This window comes from Schistocerca nitens, chromosome 6 (genome assembly GCF_023898315.1).
Source record: "Schistocerca nitens isolate TAMUIC-IGC-003100 chromosome 6, iqSchNite1.1, whole genome shotgun sequence".
NCBI classification, from domain to species: Eukaryota; Metazoa; Arthropoda; class Insecta; order Orthoptera; family Acrididae; genus Schistocerca; species Schistocerca nitens.
The window spans coordinates 511,365,139-511,378,542 of record NC_064619.1 but is presented as its reverse complement, the minus strand read 5'-3'; the positions used below and the strand labels follow the sequence as shown (position 1 = coordinate 511,378,542).

Below are 13,404 nucleotides of genomic sequence, written 5' to 3'. Positions count from 1 at the left end.
AAGATGACTTAAACAAAAAATGGAACAAGCATGTGAGGACTGTGGTGAGGAAGCTGAATGGTCAACTTTGGTTTACTGGGAGCATTTTAGGAAATTGTGGTTCATCTGTTAAAGGAGACCACATATAGGGACACTAGTGTGACATATTCTCAAATACTGCTTGAGAGTTTGTGATCCATACCAAGTCAGACTGAAGGAGGACATCAACGCAATTCATAGGTGAGCTGCTAGATTTGTTACTGGTAGGTTCGAACAACACGTAGGTGTTATGGAGATTCTTTGGGAACTCAAATGGGAATCCTTGGAGGGTACGCAATGTTCTTTTTGAGAAACACTAATGAGAATATTTAGATAACTGGCATTTGATGCTGACTTTCAAATGATTCTACTGATGCCAATATACATTGATCATAAGGACAACAAAGGTAAGGTATGAGAAATTAGGGCTCATGTGGAGGCATACAGACAGTTATTACAGTCATTTTTCCCTTGCTCCATTTGCGATTGGAACAGGAAAGAAAATGACTAGCAGTTGTACAGGGTACCCTTCGCCATGCACCATACGGTGGCTTGTGGAGTATCTGTGTAGATGCAGATACCACTCGATTCACAAAACTTGAGAGATAAGCAGATTTACATTCAAGTTAACTGAAAAAGACAAATTGAAGAAGTGAATGCAGCATGAAAATATGAGAAACAATACAACAAGTTGTAAAGTACATCTAATAAGCTTTTATTTCAACTGAAAGCAATCTTTTAGTCTTCAAATGATTTTTTTGCTATCCAGTGTCCACTTTGTCTGAAACTTTCTATGTTGTAAATAACACACTAAATTAATGATGTACATTTTCTATGTACTAAATTTGAGTGCATCCCCTTCTAGCTTTCAATGAACAACAGATCCAACATCTCAGTCCATCATATGCCACAGAGATATTGTACTTCATTTTTATTTATGACGTATTAGTAGAGAAAGAGCTCTAATGCAATATAATGGACAAGAAATAATAAACAAATAAATGTGAGATGTTTTAACATATAATGTATTATCATTTCACAGACTTTTGTAAATATTATGGTAATGATGTTAACATTTTTCTGAACTTTATTATAATGAGAGATCATGAGGGATTGAAAATTAATTTCTTCATCACAGTGTCAATGAATGGAACTAAAGTGTGGACTTATTACCACAGGAATTACAGATTTTATCTCTACATGCACACAGTTCACAAGTTATAAGACAAATACAGCAGAGAGAGACACAGCTCGTACCTTCCTTAAATTCAGATTCACCAGTTTTCTCATTGTCACTGAGTAAATTGTACTCTGTACTGAAAGTCACAGGTTCAACAAAAGAATGAGTAAGAAAAAGGATCACTGCATGGAGAGGAAGGAGAACAAAACACAAGATGATTTGATTCCAGAACAACTATTAATAAATCTCCAAGATAAAGTCATGTCATGTTAAGGAATCATTGGACATGAAAGTGAAATATTAAATGCAATTGAAACATGACACAAAAACATGTACAGGAAGCATATAGTTTCAGTATACATATTTTACTAGACCTCAAAACTGAAAATACGAGTAATGAGAGAGTAACGTACAAGATGAAGGTTCTTGCAGTTTCCCAATTTTTCAGTTCACTTTGCCGAAAATTTTAACATCCATACTGCATACAAAATGTTCCATAAACTCAGAAATTTGTAAGGTGTAATTTTAGCCAGTTTTTGTAATTTGTTTAGAAATATCTTCATCCTCTCTTCAGGTATTAGGCAAGAATTTCCTGTTACGGCACCCATCTCTGCTGCGTTCTTCCTCTGTCTCTTCTCCCATGGCACTTATAATTTCTTGCCTTTAAAGGAAGTCTCTCACTCTCGATTCTTTGTAGATGTTCATTCCATTTTCTTCTGTAATCTCAAATTTTATCATTGAGGCTAAAGATTTGCAGTTCTCTAATATCTTGATTTCTTAGCCTGTCTTCTCTTGTGCAACCTTTAACATGTCTAAGGACTTTAATTTCTTGAGCCTCAATCCAGCTTTCTTGCTTCTTGGTAATCACCCATGCCTCACTTCAATAGAGCAGTGTGGGAACTGCAACAGTTTTGTAAAATTTAATTTGAGAGTCTTTCCTGGTACTGATTTTAGGTTCCGGTTGACTGTTCCACATACCCGACTGAATTTACTAAGCTTAATTTCAATATCTCCGCTGTAGCCATACGTCATTTCACATCCGAGTTAACTGAAATGGTTCACCTGCTCTAAAATCTTCTGATATATCACTATTTTGGTTCTGATTGGTTCTTTCCCAATGAAGGCCATTGTCTTAGTTTTTTTATTTTCAAATTTCCATGTTAAATTTTGCACTTACCTGTTTTAGCAAGTAGATTCCTTTCTGAAGGTCACCTTCCTAATCTGCTAGGATCACTGCATCATCAGCATATAGTAAATTATTTAAACGAATGTTCCTATCTAGGTAGATGCCTTTCTGAAATTCTGATTTCCTCATATGTATTATTTCATTAATGTAGATGTTGAATAAAGTTGGAGAGATGCAGCAGCCTTGTCATACCCCTTTGTTAGTTGGTACCTCATTAGCTGTTTTACCACTGAGATCTAGAGTGACATTTGTGTCTTGATACAAACTTTTTATCGCATTTACTAGATGCTTTGGATATCCGCGATTCATCATTATTTCCCGAAGTTTCTGTCTATTGACTTTGTCAAAAGCTTTTTTAAAGTCAATAAAAGCAATGTGTGTTTCTTTATTGTACTCTCTCCATTTTTCTATTATATGCTGTAGAATAAAAACTGCATCTATTGTGGAGCATCCTTTCCTAAAACCCATTTGTTCCTTATGAAGTACTGCTTCTGCTGTGTTTTTAAGTCTAGTATTTAAAATCTTAGCATACACCTTGCATGGTGAGTCCAGTAAACTTACTCCTCTGTAATTACTGCATAGGCAATAATCTCCTTTTTTAAAAATTGATATCACTCTAGCTGTTTTCCAGCCTTTGGGAGTACTCTTCTTCTTCCAACATTCATTGAAGAGATATAGAAGTCATTGGTGTAGCGTCATTCCTCCATATTTTAATAAGTCAGCATTGATGCCATCTTTTCCTGTTGCTTTTCTGTTCTTAAATGATGTTAGTGCAGATGTTAATTTGTCAAATTGTATTTTATCAATTTCAGTTTCTTGTGCTGTATGATCTTACCACAATTCGCTGTAATGATTTATCCTATGTTCTTCTTCAATACTATTTATTTGTATCTTCTCTCTTTCTGTTGTGTTTAAGGTTTTTTAAACCTTATATGCCATTTGTTGTCTTACATGGATATAGGGTTCAATATCAGAAATAAACCTATCCCAATTTTCTTGATGTGCTTTTCTTACTATGCATTTAGCGTTATTTCTTTTCTCCTTATAGTACTGTTTGTTCTCAATAGTGGGGTTGCTTATGTGTTTTATATATGCATCCTATTTTTCTTTGACAGCTTTCATTAAATCCTCATTCTAAATATTTAGGCTTTTTCTTTTCCATATTCTTTTCTCTTTACCAAGAGTTTCTCCTGCTATTCCACATACAGTATTCTTCAGAGTTTGCCATTCTAACTCTATATTGTCTTTATTTTGTAAGTTTGCTAGTTCTTCATTTAATCTCCTTTGATACAGGTGTCTGATACTGTCCTCTTCAAGCAAGTATACCTTATAACGCTTTAATCTTGTTGGTTTGTTACTTGTTTAGTTATTTTCTTCCATTTTGTGAAAAGATCTATTCTGAAGATTAGTAAGAAATGATCTGATCATGTATCTTGTCCTCTATAAACTCTTGTATCCCTTACTTGGCCCACTAGCTTGTCATTTACTAAGATGTAGTCAATTATTGATCTAAGACCTCTGCTAGCCCAAGTATACTTGTGTATATCCTTTTTTTAAGAAAGTGAATTTGTGATTTTTAAATTGTTATAAATGGCAAAATCTCTTAGTAATTTTCCATTTTCTTTACATATTGGTTCTCCAAACGGACCAATAACATTTAGAAATATTAACTGCTAAAAACACACATTTAAATGAGAAAGTAGAGCATTTGTTCAACTGAGAACCTGTACTCGAAAGAAAAAAATTCTTTGCTCCACAACCACATACAAATTGCCTATGCATTTTCATGTAATATGTTGCTTACCTGAGGAATGGGATACTGATGGATATCAACAAACATCAAGAAAGGCAACCACATATCCTTCTTGGCACAACAATTCAAAAAACCTTCTGGAAGTTTTATTTTGTGGATTTTTGCAAATTTTACAGCAAGTTCCCATTGAATGATTGCTTTTATAACAACGTTTTCTGAGTCACTGTCAGAATGTGGAATGGCTGAGTCACACAGCAATGCAGATTGTAACAAAGATAAGATTTCAACAGGAGCCTCAGGATTTTTCACAATTAGTCCATGCATAAGCAAAGCTGTAATTGAAATAAATATTTATTTTTTTAGGCACACAAAATATATTACACCAGTATATAGCATTTAATTCTACACACAGTGAAGTGACAAAAGTCATGGGATACCACCTAATATCGTGTTGGACCTCCTTTTGCCTGGCATAGTCCAGCAACTCAACGTGGCATGGACTGAACAAGTCGTTGGAAGTCCTCTGCAGAAATATTTAGCCATGTATCTCTACAGCCATCCATAATTTCAGAAGTGTTGTAGGTGCAGGATTTTATGTATGAACTGACTCTCGATTATGTCCCATAAATGTTCCATGGGATTCATGTTGGGTGATCTAAGTGGTCACATTATTATTTCAAATTGTCCAGAATGTTCTTAAAATGAATTGCAAAAAATTATGGCCCGGTGACATGGAGCATCATCATTTACAAATATTCCATCACTGTTTGATAATGTGAAGTCAATGAATGGCTGCAAATTGTCTCTAAGTACTGCAAATTGTCTCTAAGTAGCTGAACGTAGACATTTCCAGTCAATGATTGGTTCATTTGGACCTGAGGACCCTGTCCATTTCATGTAAACACAGCCCACACCAGCCTGCACAGCACCTTGCTGACAACTTGGGTCCATGGCTTCGTCTGGTCGGTACCACACTCAAGCCCTACCATCAGCTCTTATCAACTTAAGTTGGGACTCATCTGAGAAGGCCATGGTTTTCCAGTTGTCTAGGGTCCGACCAATATGATCATGAGCCCAGGAAAGGTGCTGCAGGTGATGATGTGCTGTTAGCAAAGACTCTTGCACCAGTCATCTATTGCCATAGACCGTTCATGCCAAATTGCATCACACTGTCCTACAGGATACATTTGTTGTACATCCCAAATCAATTTCTGTGGTTATTTCATACGGTGTTTCTTGTCTGTCAGCACTGGTGACAACTCTACACAAACGCTGCTGCTCTCAGTCATTAAGTGAAGGCCATTGACCACTGCATTGTCCATGGTGAGAGGTAATGCCTAAAATTTTGTATTCTTGGCGCACTCTTGACATTTTTGATCTCTGAATATGGAATTTCCTAATAATTTTTGAAACAGACTGTCCAATGTGTCTAGCTCCAACTACCATTCTGTGTTTAAAGTCTGTTAGTTTCTGTTGTGCAGCAGTAATCACACCCAAAAACCATTTCGCATGAATGACCTGAGTACAAATGACAGCTCTGCCAATGCACTGTCCTTTTATGCCTTGCATATGCAATATCACCACCATCTGTAATATGCATATAACTATCTCATGACTTTTGTCACCTCAGTGTGCCATATAAGAATAAAGAAAAATGGCAAATCACCATAAAATTCACAATGTTTCCTGGTGTCAGTAACAGGAAGACCTTCACTTATTGGGTATTTTGTAATTAAGTTTTTTTTTCAATTAGACTTCAGTTGCTAGATCAATTCAGAGTATCAAAGGACTTTTATATTCTAATTTAAGAACTTCAATACTGTAGTCAACAGTAACATCAGAAGACTACTTTGAACATTTAATATGTCCACTATTAGTACTGATACATTCATATTGATCAGCAGCACCAATGTGAGCACGGTAGAGCTGTTCTGGCAACATGTTCAGCCTCGTTTTGGCATGTAAATACAGAGCTGGAGATGGCCCCGAGGATTGCTGACTGGACACACATTGCACTGGTGCCAGTGGGGACTATCAGGAGAAGGGGATATACCAGGCATGGTCTGAAACTCAACTGAACAGGGAAAGGAAGGCTGTTCGAGTTGTTTAGTGAGAGTATAGCAGGTGGGTGTTTGGCCGCACATTATTGAATAACTCTTGTCATGGATAGGAGAACTGGGCCTTTTTTAGGATAGACCACGTTAACAGGCTCCCCTTTCTTAAAAGTATCTCAACCAAATAAGAGATTTATTCATTGTGTCGCCATAAAATAGAATGTACCATACTGGAGTGCACAAACACCACAGAAATGTGATTGGAATTGTCTATCGGTAATCAAAACGAGGAGTCCATTGAAAATAAACTCCAGCTTGAAGTTTAATTACTGTGTTTGAACAGCATGGTACTATGCATTACAGAGCAATGAGGCAGTGATAATGAATTAGAGCATATAGTGCTATTGTCATATGAACCTGCAAGCTGCTACTGTAGCACTACCAGAAAAGGTAGGGGATCTTGTATTTATATCAGTGATGGCACACTTTTTAGAGCTGGAGGTGATATGATCATAATTAGTATAGAAAAATATTTTGAATTGGCAGCCGCTGAAGAGACAAAGCTAAATACGCACAAAAAATAAATCATTCTGTGTGTGTGTGGGGGGGGGGGGGGGGGCCCACGCGTTCGCGCACACGCACATGTGCGGCACTAACCTAATTTCTTAAACAAATTCACTGATGTCATGGAATGAGTCTCAGACCCCGAAACTAACATAACAACACATGGAGGCATACATATAAACACAGGCATTGACGGTGAAATTAGTAATGACTTTCTAAACATTTTGAGCATCTTTTCACGCAACACAAATGTTAAACACTTTTACAAGGGTAACAAAAATTTCAGCATCAGTTTTAGACCATGTGCAGAATTTATATAAAAGATAGTCTTTTGGATTATTATGACCAGTAATAATGTTAAAGATAGGCTTGGTAAAACCTGCAAAACCGCTGTCATAATGCTAGATACAATCAGTAGTGTGGCCACCAAGAACAAAAGTTTATTGATCCACTTCCAACTTCATGACAAACATAGATATAGTACAATCAGCAGAAGAACATGAATGAGAAGCAGTGCTGGCTGCAATGTATTTGTATAGAGGAGGGCTCCAGTAGGCAGCACGGCAAATGTCGTGCCGTGCGCAATAGTCTTGTGACCCACCACAGGTGCCTAGGGTGTGTGGCCCGTGCAGCTGCCACTGGAAGTCTATTTGAAATGTAGCACACCTGCAGCCTGAAGCCACAGTGCATATCCAGATGTTGCATACAGGGTTATAGTACGCCTCCCCTCTTGGGCAAAGGGCAATCCTCTGGTATTACATCGGGCCGACTGATGATGCATCCATGGCCTCTACGACAGGCGCCACAGGTGATGAGGGTAGCAGCAGAAGGAAATTTTGGGCTGGAACTGGTTAGTAGGAGCAGAAGTAGCGTGGACACAACATTGACAAGGAGGTCATGTACACCCCAACAGCAAGGTCACTCCATGATGCCGGGGCAAGCAATGAGAGAGAGGGCAAAGAAGGAGGGCGGTGGTTGTGGCAGCAGAACTGTGGCTCTCGCCATGGTGGGAGGATGCAGCTGACTGTGATGGCATTCCACCAGCCCCGCAGAAGTGTGCACCTACAGAGGCAGCAGCTGCAGCAACTGTGGACCATAGCCAGACTCCTTTTCAGTTGGCGGCCAAACCCCCAAGTCCAGACCATGGAGCCAGAAGCAAACCATGACGATGGACATTGGTGGGGCAGCATGAGAAGGTGCGTACGTGGATGGCTACCATGGAGCATCTTGGCTGGACTCCGATCCACCACCAGCACAAGGGTAGAGGGACTTAAGAAGCACGTCAAGGTGTTGTTTGTGGAAGAGACCATGATATATTTCTTCATCTGAATCTTGAACATGTGGACAAGTCATGGGGGTGAAATGGAGGGGAGCTATTACGTGGCAAATGCCTTGACAGGTTCAGACACTGTGGAAGATCTGAAACACAAATTGTGGACAATTATCTGTCACAAATGCATAAGGCAATCAGCAATTCTTCAACACAAAAAAATAATTGAGGGGGCCTGAACCAAAGCTGAAGTTCAAGGACAGTGGGTAAAAAATAAAAATTTAGAGAAAGCATCGGCAACTGAAAACCAGTAAGAAATGAGGAATGGCCCCATTTATTCAACATGGATTCATTCCCATGATTCTGGGATGCAGACCACAGAGAGAGTGTTGCCTGCGGTGCTGCCTATTGCATGGCACATTGAGGGCCAGCCGCAACAAGATGCACAATGTCACTGTTGGTGCCAGCTCAAAACACGTGTTGACAGGACAATGACTTGGTACAGCAGACCTCCCAATGTCCCAGAGGTGGAGCTGACGAACATCCCCCACAGGACAGCTGGGATCACAACCTAGGTGAAAACCACTCTCTAGCTAAGAGAACAACACCATAAAATACTGAAAGGTGGCGACAAATGGCATAATAGTTATGCAAAGGCTCAGAAATCTTTCCTGAAGTCCTGACCGGCCAACCATTCTGAAGGAGGTGAACGACCTGATGTAAAACCAGACCAGCAATACACACATGTTGCAGTGTTATGAGATAACAGCTCTGTATGAATGTAAGTTTTGTGAGTATGTGTTTGTTAGTTCTGGAAAAAAATATATGTATGACATATGTTAAACAACTTATTGTTGTTTATATGTGCCTATCCTTCTGTTTCGTAAAAAGCAATCTGCTCTCATGTGGATATTATATTCAGTCCTCAATTTTCCAGCAATGAGTACTGAAACAGATATGTTTGCTGGAAACGTTAGAGTTGTAAGTAGGAGTTATCAACATAAGTTATTCATTGATGGTCTCAACAATTACTGAATTATGTACCTACCCATTAGCAACTGGAGATTATCAGTAATTTTAAGGCAGTCGACATGCAGTTAAGAAAAGGACCACATGAATCTTTATACCAGAACAAGAATCTGTTTTAGAAAGTTCACCTGTTTTGCTTCATCGCAAGACAAGATGTTGAAAGTTTAATCAATGTATCAGAAATATATGCAGAGCTCTGATGGTTCTTGGTCTCCGGAAAAGCAATCTTGAAGAGACCCATGAACATATTAGTATACAAAACAACAATTCTGGCTGCCATGAATGCAATCTTGATCTACACTACTGGCCATTGAAATTGCTACACCAAGAAGAAATGCAGATGATAAACAGGTATTTATTGCACAAATATATTATACTAGAACTGACATGTGATTACATTTTCATGCAATTTGGGTGCATAGATCCTGAGAAATCAGTACCCAGAACAACCACCTCTGGCCATAATAACACCTTTGATACGCCTGGGCATTGAGTCAAACAGAGCTTGGATTGCGTGTGCAGGTACAGCTGCCCGTGCAGCTTCAACACGATACCACAGTTTATCAAGAGTAGTGACTGGCGTATTGTGACAAGCCAGTTGCTCAGCCACCATTTACCAGACATTTTCAATTGGTGAGAGATCTGGAGAATGTATTGGCCAGGGCAGCAGTCGAATATTTTCTGTATCTAGAAAGGCCCGTACAGGACCTGCAACATGCAGTCGTGTATTATCCTGCTGAAATGTGGGGTTTCGCAGGGATAGAATGAAGGGCAGAGCCACGGATCATAACACATCTGAAATGTAATGTCCACTATTCAAAGTGCCGTCAATGTGAACAAGAGGTGACCGAGGTGTGTAACCAATGGCACCCCATACCATCACGCCGGGTGATACGCCAATATGGCAATGACGAATACACGCTTCCAGTGCATTCACCGCAATGTTGCCAAACACGGATACAACCACCATGATGCTGTAAACAGAACCAGGATTCATCCGAAAAAATGACGTTATGCCATTTGTGCACCCAGGTTCGCCGTTGAGTACAGGATCACAGGCACTCCTGTCTGTGATGCAGCGTCAAGGGTAACCGCAGCCATGGTCTCCGAGGTGATAGTCCATGCTGCTGCAAATGTCATCGAACTGTTCGTGCAGATGGTTGTTGTCTTGCAAGCGTCCTCATCTGTTGACTCAGGGATTGAGACATGGCTGCACGATCCGCTACAGCCATGCAGATAAGATGCCTGTCATCTCGACTGCTAGTGATACGAGGCCATTGGGATCCAGCATGGCATTCCATATTACCCTCCTGAACCCACCGATTCCATATTCTGCTAACAGTCATTGGATCTCGACCAACGCGAGCAGCAATGTAACGGTACGATAAACCGCAATCGCAATAGCCTACAATCTGATCTTTATCAAGGTCGGAAACGTGATGGTACGCATTTCTCCTCCTTACACGAGGCATCACAACAACGTTTCACCAGGCAACGCCGGTCAACTGCTGTTTGTGTATGAGAAATCGATTGGAAACTTTCCTCATGTCAGCACATTGTAGGTGTCGCCACCAGCGCCAACCTTGTGTGAATGCTCTGAAAAGCTAATCATTTGCATATCACAGCATCTTCTACCTGTTGGTTAAATTTCACGTCTGTGGTGTAGCAATTTTAATGGCCAGTAGTGTATTTGTACATCTGCCACTATTTCCTGCAGTTTCCTTCTTCTATGTTTATTCCTTCTTCTTTGTTATTTTGGTGTCAGCTATACATTTATTCTCATTCTCTCTTTCCCTTACCTCTTACTTGTCAATTCCTCTCACTGTTGTTTCTCTCACACCTTGTCTGTTGATAGTACTGTACATCTACATCTACATCTAGATGTACAGTATACTCCGCAAGCCACCCAACGGTGTTTGGCGGAGGGCACTTTACGTGCCACTGTCATTACCTCCCTTTTCTGTTCCAGTCACGTATGGTTCGCGGGAAGAACGATTGTCTGAAAGCCTCCGTGCGTGCTCGAATCTCTCTAATTTTATATTCGTGATCTCCTCGGGAGGTATAAGTAGGGGGAAGCAATATATTCGATACCTCATCCAGAAACGCACCCTCTCGAAACCTGGACAGCAAGCTACATCGTGATGCAGAGCGCCTCTCTTGCAGAGTCTGCCACTTGAGTTTGCTAAACATCTCCGTAACGCTATCACGGTTACCAAATAACCCTGTGACGAAACGCGCCGCTCTTCTTTGGATCTTCTCTATCTCCTCCATCAACCCGATCTGGTACGGATCCCACACTGTTGAGCAATACTCAAGTATAGGTCGAGTGAGTGTTTTGTAAGCCACCTCCTTTGTTGATGGACTACATTTTCTAAGGACTCTCCCAATGAATCTCAACCTGGTACCCGCCTTACCAACAATAAATTTTATATGATCATTCCACTTCAAATCGTTCCGCACACATACTCCCAGATATTTTACAGAAGTAACTGCTACCAGTGTTTGTTCCGCTATCATATAATCATACAATAAAGGATCCTTCTTTCTATGCATTCGTAATACATTACATTTGTCTATGTTAAGGGTCAGTTGCCACTCCCGGCACCAAGTGCCTATCCACTGCAGATCTTCCTGCATTTCGCTACAATTTTCTAATGCTGCAACTTCTCTGTATACTACAGCATCATCCGTGAAAAGTTGCATGGAACTTCCAACACTATCTACCAGGTCATTTATATATATTGTGAAAAGCAATGGTCCCATAACACTCCCCTGTGGCACACCAGAGGTTACTTTAACGTCTGTAGACATCTCTCCATTGATAACAACATGCTGTGTTCTGTTTGCTAAAAACTCTTCAATCCAGCCACACAGCTGGTCTGATATTCCGTAGGCTCTTACTTTGTTTATCAGGCGACAGTGCGGAACTGTATCGAACGCCTCCCGGAAGTCAAGGAAAATAGCAACTACCTGGGAGCTTGTATCTAATATTTTCTGGGTCTCATGAACAAATAAAGGGAGTTGGGTCTCACACGATCGCTGTTTCCGGAATCCATGTTGATTTCTACAGAGTAGATTCTGGGTTTCCAAAAACGACATGATACTCGAGCAAAAAACATGTTCTAAAATTCTACAACAGATCGACGTCTGAGATATAGGTCTATAGTTCTGCGCATCTGCTTGACGACCCTTCTTGAAGACTGGGACTATCTGTGCTCTTTTCCAATCATTTGGAACCTTCCGTTCCTCTATAGACTTGCGGTACACGGCTGTCAGAAGGGGGGCAAGTTCTTTCGCGTACTCTGTGTAGAAACGAATTGGTATCCCGTCAGGTCCAGTGGACTTTCCTCTGTTGAGTGATTCCAGTTGCTTTTCTATTCCTTGGACACTTATTTCGATGTACTGTACAGTTGATTATCTCCTTGGTTTACTTTTATTGTGTCCCAGTTGAAAAGAGGTCACCGGGTACTATACTGCATAATCATGAAATAATCCCACTGTCTCTTTTGCTGGATGGAGAAAGCTCTGTTTCTACCAAGTCTATTAGAATTTGTTCATGAGCTTCCTGCCTCTGTCATATACGGGAGGTATTCCCTCCTACCTGTGTTTTGCCAGTGATTAACAACATTTAACATTTTCGTTCTTCTTCATTTGATGGATTAGGCTTTTCAAGTCTGTCTCATCTTTACAAAATTCCTTCCATCTCTTTTGAGGTAGTCTCATATTTCTTCTCCCATATACTTCATAATCTAAATGTAATTTGAGAAGTCTTTTATGCATCTATCCTATGTTTAGTAATCCCATCGGATGTGAAGTTGGATAGTAAGCTCACTGGACAACAAATTAAGTCACCCTTGCAGAAATAATTACGAGTGTTATTTAATACCATGTGATTTTGCCCCTGGACTTGATAACTACTTGGATTCCACAGGAAGTGAATCCACAAGTTTATGCAGGTACTCCGCATACAGCCAGCCAGAGTGGCCGTGTGGTTCTAGGCACTACAGTCTGGAACCGAGCGACCGCTACGGGCGCAGGTTCGAATCCTGCCTCGGGCATGGATGTGTGTGATGTCCTTAGGTTAGTTAGGTTTAATTAGTTCTAAGTTCTAGGCGACTGATGACCTCAGAAGTTAAGTCGCATAGTGCTCAGAGCCAGCCACTCCGCTTACAGGTTAAGCCACTCGCTGAGGATTAGATCACGCAGTTTCACCAAACTCCACGAATACTGATGTAGGAGTTTTACCTGCTGTTCCAACACGTCCCACAGATTTTCTGTGATGCCCAAGTCAGAGATTTTGCAGGCCAATTGAGATTTAATAGGGTGAGAGAGTGTTCAGAAAACCAATCA

General features: G+C 40.3%; 1 protein-coding gene across 1 annotated transcript in view; it reads right to left on the bottom strand.

Moving 5' to 3' along the window:
* The window catches only part of LOC126263434 (spatacsin), a 351,500-nt gene that overhangs the window by 178,572 nt on the left and 159,524 nt on the right, over positions 1–13,404 (bottom strand). The window contains exon 16 of the mRNA XM_049960526.1: positions 4,189–4,469. Within this exon, the coding sequence (XP_049816483.1) occupies positions 4,189–4,469 (281 nt within the window). The remainder of the gene's footprint in view (positions 1–4,188; positions 4,470–13,404) is intronic.